The 13,764-nt window shown below is 44.3% G+C and overlaps 1 protein-coding gene across 1 annotated transcript in view; it reads left to right on the top strand.

The window, feature by feature from the left end:
• The window catches only part of LOC130478150 (microsomal triglyceride transfer protein-like), a 34,682-nt gene that overhangs the window by 8,204 nt on the left and 12,714 nt on the right, over positions 1-13,764 (top strand). The window contains exons 5-11 of the mRNA XM_056850281.1: positions 1,507-1,623; positions 2,356-2,495; positions 3,619-3,769; positions 6,470-6,627; positions 9,356-9,524; positions 11,453-11,560; positions 11,691-11,903. Of these exons, the coding sequence (XP_056706259.1) occupies positions 1,507-1,623; positions 2,356-2,495; positions 3,619-3,769; positions 6,470-6,627; positions 9,356-9,524; positions 11,453-11,560; positions 11,691-11,903 (1,056 nt within the window). The remainder of the gene's footprint in view (positions 1-1,506; positions 1,624-2,355; positions 2,496-3,618; positions 3,770-6,469; positions 6,628-9,355; positions 9,525-11,452; positions 11,561-11,690; positions 11,904-13,764) is intronic.

The raw sequence follows: 13,764 nt of genomic DNA, 5'->3' as shown, positions 1-13,764 counted from the left end.
TATATGTGCCATCAAGTCACTGACTTATGGTGACCCCAGCAAGGGGCTTTCAAGGCAAGTGAGAAGCAGAGGTGGTTTGCCATTGCCTTCCTCCTCAGAGCCTTACTTGGTGGTCTTCTATCTAAGATTGACACTGCTTAGCTTCTGAGATCTGACAAGATTGGGCTATACCAGGGGTCGGCAAACTCATTAGTCAAAAGAGCCAAATATCAACAGTACAACGATTGAGATTTCTTTTGAGAGCCAAATTCCTTAAACTTAAACTATATAGGTAGGTACACTGTTTATTAACTTAATAAACTTTAATTAAAGTTTTAAGTCTTAATTAAACTATAGGTACACTGAATAAAACTTGATATCATACTTAATAGTGAGCTTATTTATTGATAAAAATTAAATTGTAAGTCCCTGCCATTTCCCCCTCCCCGTCTGGAGTCCTCGTCAGGAGGCCTGGTCTACCGCCATAAAAGCCTGTTGGTAGACCTGGCCTCCGGCTGAGTCCCATTGGGAGGCCAGGTCTACCCATTGGCTTTCTTGGCAGTAGACCTGGCCTCCGGAGGTCCATAGAAGCCAATTGGTAGACCTGGCCTCTGAAGGGGGACTTTCCCCTCCTCGGAGTCCAGGTCTACCGCCAAGAAACCCAGTGGGTAGACATGGCCTCCCAATGGGACTCAGCCGGAGGCCAGGTCCACCAAAGGAAGCCCGCCCCGCCCAACAGCTGATAGGTGGGCAAGGGGGCGGGCAGGAACCACCTAGCCACCTGCCCAGCAATCGCGCGGCTAGAGGGGAGGGGAGGCTTTAGCCTTCCAACCATTGAGGGCAAGGGAAAGGGGGACCTGGCCATTCTCCATGGCGGGGGCGGGGGGGAGAGACAGCGTGCCCACTTGCCTGTTCTCTCGCGCTCACGCGCTCTCACTCTCTCTCAGGCACACCGGCTCCGCAGCCCAGCTGCTGGCGCAAGCAGGCGCGAGAGCAGGGGCTCCGAACCAAGTTCGGAGAGCCGCACTCAATGGGCCAAAGAGCTGCATGCGGCTCAGGAGCTGCAGTTTGCAGACCCCTGGGCTATACCATACCATGCCACACCCATCAAAATGTACCCGTCACAAAATCAAGCCAAAATTCAAGAGTAATATCGTGGGAGGATTTTGTTGGCTCAACGTCTCTTACTGACCCAGGCCCACCCATCAAGTCCCACTTCATTTTTATCAAAGAGGAAGTGCTTTCTTCCTAAAATCAGCATAGAGACTGTACATTCCACATGAGAATAGTTAATTGGGAAAATATTGGAAATGTGGATTTTTAAAATCGTCAACCCATTAGCATCCTATATGTAACAATAACATGGAGGAAGAGTAGCTCATAGACTCCTATTTATAAAAATAATCTGTAGGAAGAGTAATACATACAAGGACTCCAATCCAATATGCTGCCGTCAAAGCAGCCTCAACTGCATATACAGCGCAAAGTCCAGAACTCAATTCATGCTGTATTGTTTGTCTTGTTTAGGGGGACATTTCTGGGAGCTGTCAAGTAACTTACACCATCTCCAAGAATTCTGTTCTGAAGACAAAAGACCTTCATAGCTGCATAAGACCAAAATTTGGATTCAGCTCTGTGAACAAAGCAAGTGAATTTATTTATTTATTGTGTTTCTTCCCATATTACATCTGTGGCATACCATTTTGAAAAAACTTCAGTAGTGGGTTTTTTGAAAGGCTGAAAGGAAACTGTCAAAAGAGAGAGGGGATATTTAGTTGTTGGTATGATGGAAGAAATTTCTTTCATGGACTTTTGGCCCGGGCAAATTAAAAGATCATTCTCACAGATCTACATTCATATTAAATAACTGGTGAAAAATTAGAAGCAGAGGCCACACTTTTGGTATTTAGACAAAATGTAATGGAGTACAGAAAATACGTTTCACCCACTTTAATCACTAAGCTTGGAATGACAGTCAAATATTATGGGAGTTCAGAAGAAGATATGTTTCATTCCTTTCCAGCATTCCCCCCCACCCAACATAAAACTCACAGGAAAACTATATTCAAGGACATTAAGGCCAGCATGGTGTAGTGGTTAGAGTGTTGGACTAGAATCTGGGAGACCCAGGTTTGAATCCCCGCTCTGACGTGGAAGCTTACTGTGTGACCTTGGGGCAGTCGCACACTCTCAGCCTAGCCTACCTCACAGGGCCGTTGTGAGGATAAAATGGAGGAGAGGAGTCTGATGGAAGCCATTTCTCCCATTGGGGAGAAAGGCAAGGTATAAATTAAATAAATGATATAAACATCTTTTAAAATTGTCAAACACCAAAAAGGATAGTGGAGAGAAAAAAAATACCATTACCTTCCACAGTTTTTTGAAGTCCTGTGGCAACCAACAAGTAAAAGTGTTTACTCTGTGGATGGAAGTCTCCTCAAATCTGCATTGGCTGAAGAAAGTCATGGAATCTTACTAAGCCTGAAATCTTCCATGGGAGTCAATATCACCTCCAGGTAAGTCCTGCATTGGTGCCTTCAATTGGATCTGCCTGTGTGAGACGGTGAATAATGCCATCTCGATCAGGATTCGAAAACAGAGTCCTGGGTAATCTTGATGCCCTGCATGCTAAGGGCAAAGTTTGAGGTGGGGCATACAAGCCAAAAGCAAGAACAGCGGTGTGACAAGAAACTGGTTAATAGATCTGCTCCTGAGGGCTCCTCGCCATTTCTTAATACGCCAGAATGTGTACCTGTTCATGTAAGTTTTCAATAGGACAAATGGTGGCTGTCAGGGACATTTTAATTTGAGAAAATAGTACGGGAGAAAATAGTGCAGAGAAATGGTGTGCCACTGCCATGATCCCAATCTGGGGCCCTCACACCTTGTGAGTTTAGAGAAATGCTTGGTGCTCCAACCATGGAACTCCCAGCATATTGTCTGGTTAGAGCCTCTCAAACGAAAACCTCCCAAGGGCTTGCATATTGCCTTCCCTTGTCTTCAGCATACGGAAACATGATCAGACTATTCACACAACCAAGTGGAGACAAAGGCTGTGGCTCAGTGGTAGAGCATCTGCTTGGCATGCAGAAGGTCCCACGTTCAATCCCTGGCATCTCCAGTTAAAGGGACTAGGCTCCAGAAGGTCAGACCAGAAACAACGGGTTGAAATTAAATCAAAAGAGTTTCTGTCTAGACATTAGGAAGAATTTTCTAACAGTTAGAGCGGTTCATCAGTGGAACGGGCTTCCTTGGGAGGTGGTAAGCTCTCCTTCCCTGGAGGTTAGATGGCCATCTGTCAGCAATGCTGATTCTATAACCTTAAGCATATGATGAGAGGGAATGCATCTTGGTCATCTTCTGGGCATGTATTGGGGGGGTGGTCACTGACGGTGTGGTGGGGAGGGTAGTTGTAAATTTCCTGCATGTGCAGGGGGTTGGACTAGATGACCCTGGTGGTCCCTTCCAAATCTATGATTCTAAGTAGGTGATGTTTAAGACCTCTGCCTGAGAACCTGGACAGCCGGTGCTGGTGTGAGTAGACAATACTGACTTTGATAGACCAAGGGTCTGATTCAGTATAAGGCAGCTTCATGTCTTCAAAGGCTCTATCATCATCACCTTCTTTTCTTTCCTCAGGCAATATCTTGAGCTTGTGACTCAAGAGCCTGGATCAAAAGAATTACCTGGAAAGAGTCTTCAGGAAGCACTGGCTGCCATATTGGAAAAACCTCAGCCTACTGATATAGCGAGTGAGCCTTCCAAGAGGATCTGTACACAGTGCCCAAGAGTGAGTGGCAACAAAACTCTTATGTAGGTCTAGATTGACCAATATGCTAAGTAAGCTTCAGAGTACTGGAGCCTAGCCTAGAAACAGTGTCAGGATATTTCAGTGTCGAGAGATCAACCTTTGGTTGCCTTCACGTTGCTCACAAGTGTGAATCTAGGGCCGGCTTCCTCATTATAAAATGGGTGGGCAGCAGCTATATTCCTAGGAATATATTTCAGATTAATTTCAGATCTTTTTTTTTTTTTTGCCTCCAAAACAAATGTGAGAGCAAACAAATAAACAGAAATTTGGCGAGATGTAATGCCCTAGACTCAGCTGAGACACAAGGGCTGGATCAAATAGACTCCCTTGCCCACATTGTTTTAGCATGTCCATAAAATAATATTGCATGAAATAAATGTATCCCTCCCTGGATTAAACAGCTAAAGACACTTTCCGAGGAGCAGATATTGCGTTATCTGCTGTCAAATAGATTAGTCAATTGCATGAGAGATGTGGCAACCTTTCTCTTTATAGTGTCAAGAAAAAATAAATTTCATTTCCCCTTTTTATAGTGTGAAGTGGTTGATGGATAGCCAGTGGCTATTAAATCTAGGGAAAAGAAATAAACAGAAATTAAATGAATAAATACAATGTTAATCAATCTTGGGGAAGTTTTAACTTCCCCAGATTCAGGGCCAGTTTATACAATCAATAGAAACAAATGGTAGTTTTTTCCCCCCCTTGGAATGGACCGTTTCAGACTTACAGGTGAGGGATCAGATATTTCCCTGCTCTCCCATGAGGACACAATCTTGCACACAAAGCTTGCATGCCAAAGAGGAAATTTTATCCTACCACGTTCTTTTTCTGCGTGCACAGAGTTTGTTTCGTTGGGAAGCATTCAGAAATCAGCACACCAAACCACCACCTAAGTGCAGTCATCTTTTTGGGGGGCTTTCTAGAGGCACCTGGTTGGCCACTGTGTGAACAGACTGCTGGACTAGATGGACCTTGGTCTGATCCAGCAGGGCCTTTCTTATGTTCTTATGAATACCTATTATCTCCAGGATCAGAGGAGCATGCCTATTATATTAGGTGCTTTGGAACACGGGCAGGATAATGCTGTTGCAGTCGTCTTGTTTGTGGCTTCCTGGAGGCCCCTGGTTGGCCACTGTGTGAACAGACTGCTGGACTAGATGGACCTTGGTCTGATCCAGCAGGGCCTTTCTTATGTTCTTATGTTCTTAAGTGCAGTTTGAAGTGACACCATTTAGAGAAAGTTTTGTCGCTTGATTCTGCTCATTTTGTACACTTTCCTTCACAGTAGGGTCTGTGGGGCCGAGTGAACCCATTCTCGGGAAAGGTGTCAGGCAGGGGAAACATGCAAGAGAGATTGTGGAAAGAGGGGCGGAGCTGCATTTGCATAGTTTCTGCCATGTGGAACACCTGAGAAGGAAAATACTTTGCAAGGTGCAGATGTCACATGCTGAATAAAATTCATCCTCCATTTGAGATGATGTTTGATTTCAGTGGGATGGAAAGATTGCTTTCATACAGTTTTACGCACAGGGTTTTTTTGTTTTGTTTTTGAGTGTAACACTAATCACCATTACCAGGGCCAGTGCTACCATGAGGCGAGCTAGGCGGTCGCCTAGGGCGCAGACCTCAGAGGGGCGCAGAACTGGCCTGAGGGGGCACAGTTTTAAACAGATTAGTTTCGTGGAAAAAAATGCAGCTGACAATTTATGTATTTTTTTAATTTTAAGATAAGTACCACAACAGTGCTATGGAATATAATTAATTATAACGTCTTATAAAAAGTTTTGTAAAAATGCATCAGCCTTTCATTTTTTCTACAAGACATCTGGTTTTTTTTGAAAATTGGTTAGCAATGGGGAGGGCACAAGTAGTTAGCCTTGCCTAGGGCGCAAAAAAGACTGGCACCAGCCCTGACCATTACTGAATACCAGCACCTTTTTCGGGGCTCTCCTGATCTTCTGATCTTCAAGCTCCAGCTTGAAGTCCTGATCTTCAAGCTCCAGCTTGAAGTCCTGATCTTCAAGCTCCAGCTTGAGGTCCTGATCTTCAAGCTCCAGCTTGCCCTACTCAGCCAAAGAACAGCCTGGTAGGGATCTGCAGAGGGAGGGGGGAAATCGATGGCAATCAGTGCCACCTTATATATGAGTACTGGACACTTCTACTTACAAAAAAGCACTGGCTTTAAAAGGCATTTGAAACTGAGGTCCAAACTAGACGTCACAACTTCTGCAAGTCCACCATGTGGGCTTGCAGACACATTGGGGCTCGGAGTCTCCACTGGAGTACTGAGGGGACTCAATTTGGCCTAGGAGTGTGGCACAAGGGGGAGAGGGTTCCTGCCTCCCCCATGGCATTTCCCTAACTGAAACTGCACAGGGGGTGTTATTTGCCCAGTCAGAAGGGGTTATTCTCTGACAGGGCAAATAACCCCCCTGACACATACCTTTTGGCTCAGATAACTGTGTGGGTGGGGAGGCAGGAGACCCTCCTCTCCCCACACTATTTTATAAAGGGGTTCCCATATAGAGAACTTCAAGACCCAATGTGTCTACAAGCCCCTGTGGTGGACTTGCAGAAGTTGTAACGTCTACTTTGGACCTCAGTCTCAAACGCCTGTGTAGTCGGTGCATGTTTGCATTTTGGAACACAGAAATTGTTTTTGACATGTTTGTTTTTTAGCTGAAGAACTACTTGAAATCGCTTGTTAAAAAGAAAGTCAAAATGGATGTCTCTAAGGCATCAACCACCTGGAAATTTCACAGAGTTGTCCAGATGTTACGTGATGCAAAGAAGAAAGACATTGTTGCACTGCTGAAGAAAGCACCACATAATATGGTGTAAGTAACAGGCTGAGTATAAGTAAGAAGTCCACTTCTGACTCCTAGGAGTAACTTCAATCTGAGCAGTGACCCACACCAATGTCTATAAGGGATCTGCTGACAAAGTGGAAAGGCTTGGAAGGAATACTGACAGAATGAAAACTAACCGAAGCTGAGCTGGCAAATAAGCAAAATGCAAGCCATTAAAATAATACCTTTCATTGTAAAGTAATAATACCTATCATTGTAATAATACCTATCATTGTAAAGACCACTTTATTTATTTATTTATTTTGTGATTTTTATAACCCGCCCTACCCAGCCGAAGCTGGCTCAGAGCAGGTAACATCATATAAAAACATCACTACACCAACAACAAGAATCTACATTTAAAACAATAAAATCCCAGTTAAAACACAAAATTACAAAGTTTCAAATGGCGCCTAACCATCCTTGCATTGCTGGGTATTTGCAGCAGGTTATTCCTCCATTGACATCAACAATATAACAGGAGGAGGGGCAATAGGGAGGCCAGCAGATGGTATTTGCAGCTATCCTCAGCCATAGGCCTGGTGGAATAGCTCTGTCTTGCAGGCCCTGTGGAACTCTTTAAGGTCCCGCAGGGCCCTGATGTCACCAGACAGAGAATCCACCAGGCCGGTGCCAGGACCGAAAAGGCCCTGGCTCTCATGGAGGACAGCTGCACACTCTTAGGGCCAGGGACCAAATATTCCAAACCACCACACACTCCACTCTAAACTGGTGGAGGCATAAAGTCAACAAAGTATTGTAAGAGCAAAATATGGGCAATATTTGTACAAGATCAGCTAAGGTCCTGTTCCTACAGCAAAGTTATAACTACCTGGACATCTAGAAGGCAGTACAAAGGATCAGTGCTATAAGGCCAAATCTTGTTGTGAGCCAAAAGAAGGTGGAGACACCTGATGTGTCACTGAGGAAGCGTATCTAGGAGCATCTAGGTGTAAAAAAAGCATAACTGTACTACAACTGATCTCAGAAGAGTACTATGCCTCAGGTGACATGGCAAGGCGGAGAACCAACAGAATACCATTTGGGGCAGGTTCTGACTCTGGTTATAGGGCATCTGAGTAAAAAATAAAAGACTATTTTCTTTTGAGGCTTGGAAAGAGGGGATAGGATTGTTAATATATGTTACCTGATTGACTTAGGAAGAGGGTAGGGTTCTGACAACGTTTCCAAAACAAGAGAGGGGAGCATAACCAGGAAAGTCAGTGGTGTGTTCAAAAGAAGTCTTGGTTACTTCATTGTCCACTGAATGAGGTTACCTCATTGTCCACTGAATTGTCCACTGAACCTCATTGTTCAGTGGAATTCAAAGGGTCCAGATTACATTACTGGGACAATCTATTTCTATTTGTAAGAAATACTCATGTGGTTATCATTCCTTCTTTGGCAGAATATAAACATGGCAGGATCACTTGTTAGTTTCATGTTAGTTTCTGAAACTATCAGAAAGAGGTGGTTCCACATCTTGATGGAGGAGGAGTGTAAGACAAAGCAAAATGGAGGCTTAATGGCAACATCTTGAAATCGTAATTAGTGTTGTGTGTGTAATCTGAGCATTCTCAGATTAAATACTTAGACTAAATGGTTAAAATTCTATTTATGTAATGATATTTCAAGTGATTTACAGGGCCAACCTAAGAACTCAAACCTGGGAGTTTAAAATGGAATTTACTTCAATGTAGACATGTTTACGATTGCTCCCTTAACATTTTTAATCAATTAAATACATACCTAAGTGCCATCAAGTCGCAACCAACTTATATCGACCACAGTAAGGGCTTTCAAGGCAAGGGAGAAGCAGAGGTGGTCTGCCATTGCCTTCTTCTGCAGTCTTCCTTGGTGGTCCCCCATCCAAATACCAACTCTGCTTAGCTTCCAAGATTTGAGAAATTGGGCTATACAATGTCGCCTTCCCTCCATTCAATTAAATAAGGCATCCCTAAGTAAGCTGGGCAGGAACTATTTTATTAACTATTTTGTAATACTTACAAAACTATAGGCAGGATGCACTCCTTCTTTTTAAAGTATAATTCTTTTTCTTTCACACAGCAGGGAATAGCTCTTCTATGACAGTGCCTAGTACAGCATATGCTTATCACCTAAAAAACAAGAACATGCTATTTTCATTGTTTTATGCACATGTAGATGTATGCAGATTTAATTGGTTAATTCCTTAAAACTGATGCAGTTAACCGACTAAGATTTCTTTGACTGGGAGATAGAGCAGTAACATAGGAAAAATCACCTCCTGATCTTTAACGTCTTCTAGTCACTATAGCAGCAAAGCGAGCTTGGTTGCAAACTAGCATGGCAATAATCACCACCCTTTCTCATGGGCTGATAGGTACTCATAATTCACGGCTTCTAGGTATACATCAAGCCAAACCTGCTGAATGCAGCCCACAAGCCATATATGATGGCCCAAAAGTGGCTCATTTCAGTTCCTGGTACTGTTGCCAAGGACTAGGGGCAGGGAAAGTAACATCAAGTACCTAGTAGACCCAATGCACAGATGATAGAGTACCTTCAGGTTGGTGAGCTCACAAGCTGTACAGAAGTATTATACCTTTCAAATGATATCACAAGCACTCCCCAGATTTATACTAATGTACGAGTTTTATATTTGCAATTGACTTAAAAGTCCCAAGTGCTCCACAATGTTCTTTCTACCTGATCCTCTCTTCCTCTCTCCTTTTAGCTCCTTCTATGTAGACGCTGCAGTGGCTGCCCAGTCAACAACATCCTTGATGGCACTATCTGAATTTCTAGATTTTGGGAATGAGAGGCAGACACCCTTGCTGGAGAAGTTCCTCTATGCGGCAGCTTTATCTCCCCGGCCTTCCAAGGAACTGTTCAGCTTGGTGCTAGTAAGTACTAGTGAGTGTAGTATAGGTAGGCAAGTATTTTCCAGAAAACTTTAATGTTCCTGTTTCATTTCCCTTTGTTACTGTTTTTCCCCACTGATTCCACACAGCTTCATTAGCAATCCCTCACTGTTCCAGTTTTTAAGGTTCCTCCCCGCCCACCGCCCCCAGTGTTTCTGAAATGTAGGGATAGGTGTCAGAAAGAGTGGGGGGGATGTTGAAAAACAAGGACAACAAGGGATTGCTAATGAATCTGTGTGGAAACGAGGGGGGGGAAGATAACAAGGGGAAATGAAACTGGAACATTAAGGCTGTCTGGAAAATGCCACAGTTTCTGATGGGAAACCCAGGTTCACATTCCCATTTGCCGATGGAGCCCATTGAGGGACTGTCTGGGGTGCTGGCAGAGACAAGAGCCAGAGGCAGGCAGCATAATCAGGAAACAGTCCAAGGTTGGGTACCATGTTGTTCGAGCCCAACGTCTAAGCAGAGGGGTAATCTGAATTCAAGGTCAGATTCAGTTCCCAGGGTCAGGGTAGCAGAGGTCCAGGAGTCCAGAGAATAGCAGAGACCCGAGGTGGCTGTAAGCGAACAAATTGCTCCCACAAAATGCTGAGCTCATTGCCTGCCTAAATAGACCTTATCTTAATGCACACCAACTGTCACTCATTAGGCGTTCAGGTATTCCTGGTTTCATCATCACTTAGTGCTCTCTGCAAAGCCTGCAGCCTTTCACTTTTCCGACAGCTTTCTATCATGGCCCTGATCTTCCACGGAAGTATCTGTGGCAGGAAGTATCTGTGGCAATTAATGAGGGACAGGTCTTTCACACATGCAAGTCACCACTTAACGCTACAGTCAACAAGTGAGGGATTCTTCTGATCCTTGGGGTGTAGCCTTTTGTTTTCTATGCTGATCCTAGCTATCTGGCAAAGTTAGTGGAGTCTCTGTCCATTGACTTAAATGGGCTTAAACTGGAGTCACCGTGCTTGGCATTGTGCTGTAAATCACACAATACTATGGTGAATGTTAAGCTATCATCCACTGTGAAAAGCTGAAGGAGGTGGCATTCCTTACCTTCAGTTCTGAATATTAGAGAAACTTCCAGGGTCGACTCAGTACGGTTGAGGTTTATGCAGAGAATGGAACTTTCTCAAAATGTGAGAAATGAAGCTCTTAATTTCACAGGGTTTTTATGGTTCAAAAAGACATGTTGGCCTTGTACCTATTATGCATAGTCTATTTATTATGGATATCTTTTTATTGCATCAAATAAATATTTGTAAAAATATAAATAAGAATAAATCTTCTCTGACCACTTTACATAAGATAAGGTTTATTAAATGCAGTCATTGATCAGCATAACAATAAAAAAGCAATCACAATAGTACACAATCGTACAACAGTATAATTAGTGAGCTGTTTCACATAGCAGCAACGATCTCCGTATTCTGGTAGCAATATAGAAAAACTTTACCACTGTATGAGAGACGGTGGGCTTCTTGTCTTCAAGCAGAAAATTCACCATTAAAACACTATCATGACTAGAGTGGCTAGTGTAGCCAGGGAACCTGGACAGCAGAGGTGAGATTAAGTGATTTCTGAGATCCCTATAACATTCACAGTTCAGTTAAATATGAACAACTGACTCGATTGTGTTTGAACTGCAGGGGCATAACTGTGCCTCCACAGGCCAGTGTTGGAATCTTCCACTAGGCAGGGTTGATGGAAAGGCATTAAACTGAGCTCTAGAGAAAGCCCATCTGTATTTAGAGAAGGTGATAGCTGTCAAATATGGTGCAGCAGAGATTCTCACCCACGACTTTAGAGGCATGTATAGGTTTGGAAGGAGAGCTGTCTCGTTGTGCAGCTCAATGTCAGTAAGGCGTTGATAAACTAGGGACTCTGACCACTTTACGTTCCTCTTCCAGGATAAGATGAGTGGGAAGAAACTAGATCCAATTATCTGGGAAACAGGAAACTTAGTCATTGGCACCTTGGTTGGCAAGCTGTGTCGGATGAAACTGTGCGATCTGCAGGTAAGGGCCAGCCCAGTCGCTCGTTCCATGGGCTGCCGGTTTTCAGCACTGACAATTTGGTTGGGGGCTGGTTTTGCTTTACTGCCCTCCTCTTTTGCATTGGCTCATTTCCTTCTCTCCAATAAAACAGGAAGCCAAGACTGTAATTGAGGCAATCCTGCAAAGTCTCAAACGCACCAGGGACAACACCGAGAAGGTGCTCTATTTGTTAGCCCTGAAAAATGCTCTGCTCCCAGAAACCATCCCTACCTTCCTGCGTTACGCGGAGGAGGGCTCTACGGCAGTCTCAGCTGCAGCACTCTCCGCACTGCAGAGGTACTCCACTCAGCACATTACCGGCCAGGTATGAGATGGTCTTGTCACAAGGCAGGTCTTTTTTTCCTTTAGAGTTTAAAATTTAACAAAGTGTTCCAAGCGCTTGGTGCTAGAACTGCAGGGGCAGTTCAATTCTTCCTTTGTCTAGTGTCTTACCGAAAACAATTCCACCGACTCCACACACCTTTTGCTTTCTTTTTTTCTTGAACTATTCTACCTGCTTCTTCTCCCTCTCCCTCTGTCTGTTAAACCCAATTACAGGCTGTGGCTGTGGCTCAGAGGTAGAGCATTTACTTGGCATGCAGAAGGTACCAGCATCTCCAGTTGAAAGGACCAGGCAGTAGGTGATGCCTGAGATCCTGGAGAGCTGCTGCCAGTCAGAGTAGGCAATACTGACCTTGATGGACCAAGGGTCTGATTCAGTATAAGGCAACTTCATGTGTTCATGTGATGTTGCCCCCTCCCCCCAAGCTAGGAAGAGTGAGAACTGAACTATGTGTTCAGGGAAAAGCATGTGGTGTGGTTTCCCTGGGAATGTACCAGCACCACAGTGGAACATAAATGATGAAGACAGGGCTCAAAATACAAGTGTTTCTCTGTTAATTACTTTAATCTCTTAATCTCCATGAAACCCAGTGCTGAAACTTGATTTGAGCTTTCTGTAAATGGGGATGTAATATACAAAATGTCCTGGCCTGGATGGCCCAGGCTAGCCTGATCTCGTCAGATCTCAGAAGCTAAGCAGGGTCAGCCCTGGTTAGTATTTGGATGGGAGACCACCAAGGAAGTCCAGGGTTGCTATACAGAGGAAGGCACTGGCAAACCACCTCTATTAGTCTCTTGTCATGAAAATCCCAAAAGGGGTTGCCATAAGTCAGCTGCGACTTGACGGCACTTTACACACACACGATACACAAAATAATACAACACCCAGAATCTCATATGCCCGGGGCATTATGTATATGTGACCTCCTCCTCCACAAGGAGATCCTGACTCTTCAGCATACAGTATAGGCAAGGAACCAGTCATATGTCAAGGATGCCATGAAGCACCACTCACATGGAAGGCAAGGGGGGCGTCACATGGTTGCAGAGGCAATGTAACGCTTTCTCTCACACCTGCACTACAATTCCAACCAGCAGCACCAAAAAAGGGGAGCCAGTTTAGAACTCTCAGTAAATCTTCGTTTTGAGCAGTCATAGATGCTGGCCATAATTAGATGAGGAATTGAGAATAAAACTGCTGATATAATACAGCCCTTGTACAAATCTATGGTGAGACCACACTTGGAATACTGTGTACAGTTCTGGTCACCACACCTACAAAAGGATATTACAGAGCTTGAGAAGGTGCAGAAAAGAGCGACCAAAATGATTAGGGGACTAGAGCAACTGCCCTGTGAGGAGCGGTTAAAATGCTTAGGGCTGTTTAGCTTGGAAAGAAGGCTGCTGAGGGGAGACATGATAGAGGTTTATACAATTATACATGGTTTGGAGAGAGTGGACAGGGAGACGTTTTTCTCCCTCTCCCATAATACTAGAACGTGGGGTCATCTGCTGAAGCTGGAGGGTGAGAGATTCAAAACAGATAAAAGGAAGTATTTTTTTCACACAATGCATAGTTAAATTGTGGAATTCCCTGCCCCAAAATGTGGTGATGGCTGCCAACTTGGAAGGCTTTAAGAGGGGAGTGGACATGTTCATGGAGGAAAGGGGTATTCATGGCTACTAGTTAAAATGGATACTAGTCATGGTGCATGCCTATTCTCTCCAGTACCAGAGGAGCATGCCTATTATTTTGGGTGCGGTGGAACACAGGCAGGATGGTGCTGCTGCAGTCATCTTGTTTGGGGGCTTCCTAGAGGCACCTGGTTGGCCACTGTGTGAGC

The sequence above is a fragment of the Euleptes europaea genome, chromosome 5, assembly GCF_029931775.1.
Source record: "Euleptes europaea isolate rEulEur1 chromosome 5, rEulEur1.hap1, whole genome shotgun sequence".
Lineage (NCBI taxonomy): Eukaryota > Metazoa > Chordata > Lepidosauria > Squamata > Sphaerodactylidae > Euleptes > Euleptes europaea.
The sequence above is the reverse complement of the archived record's forward strand: the minus strand, read 5'-3'. Positions and strand labels throughout refer to the sequence as shown.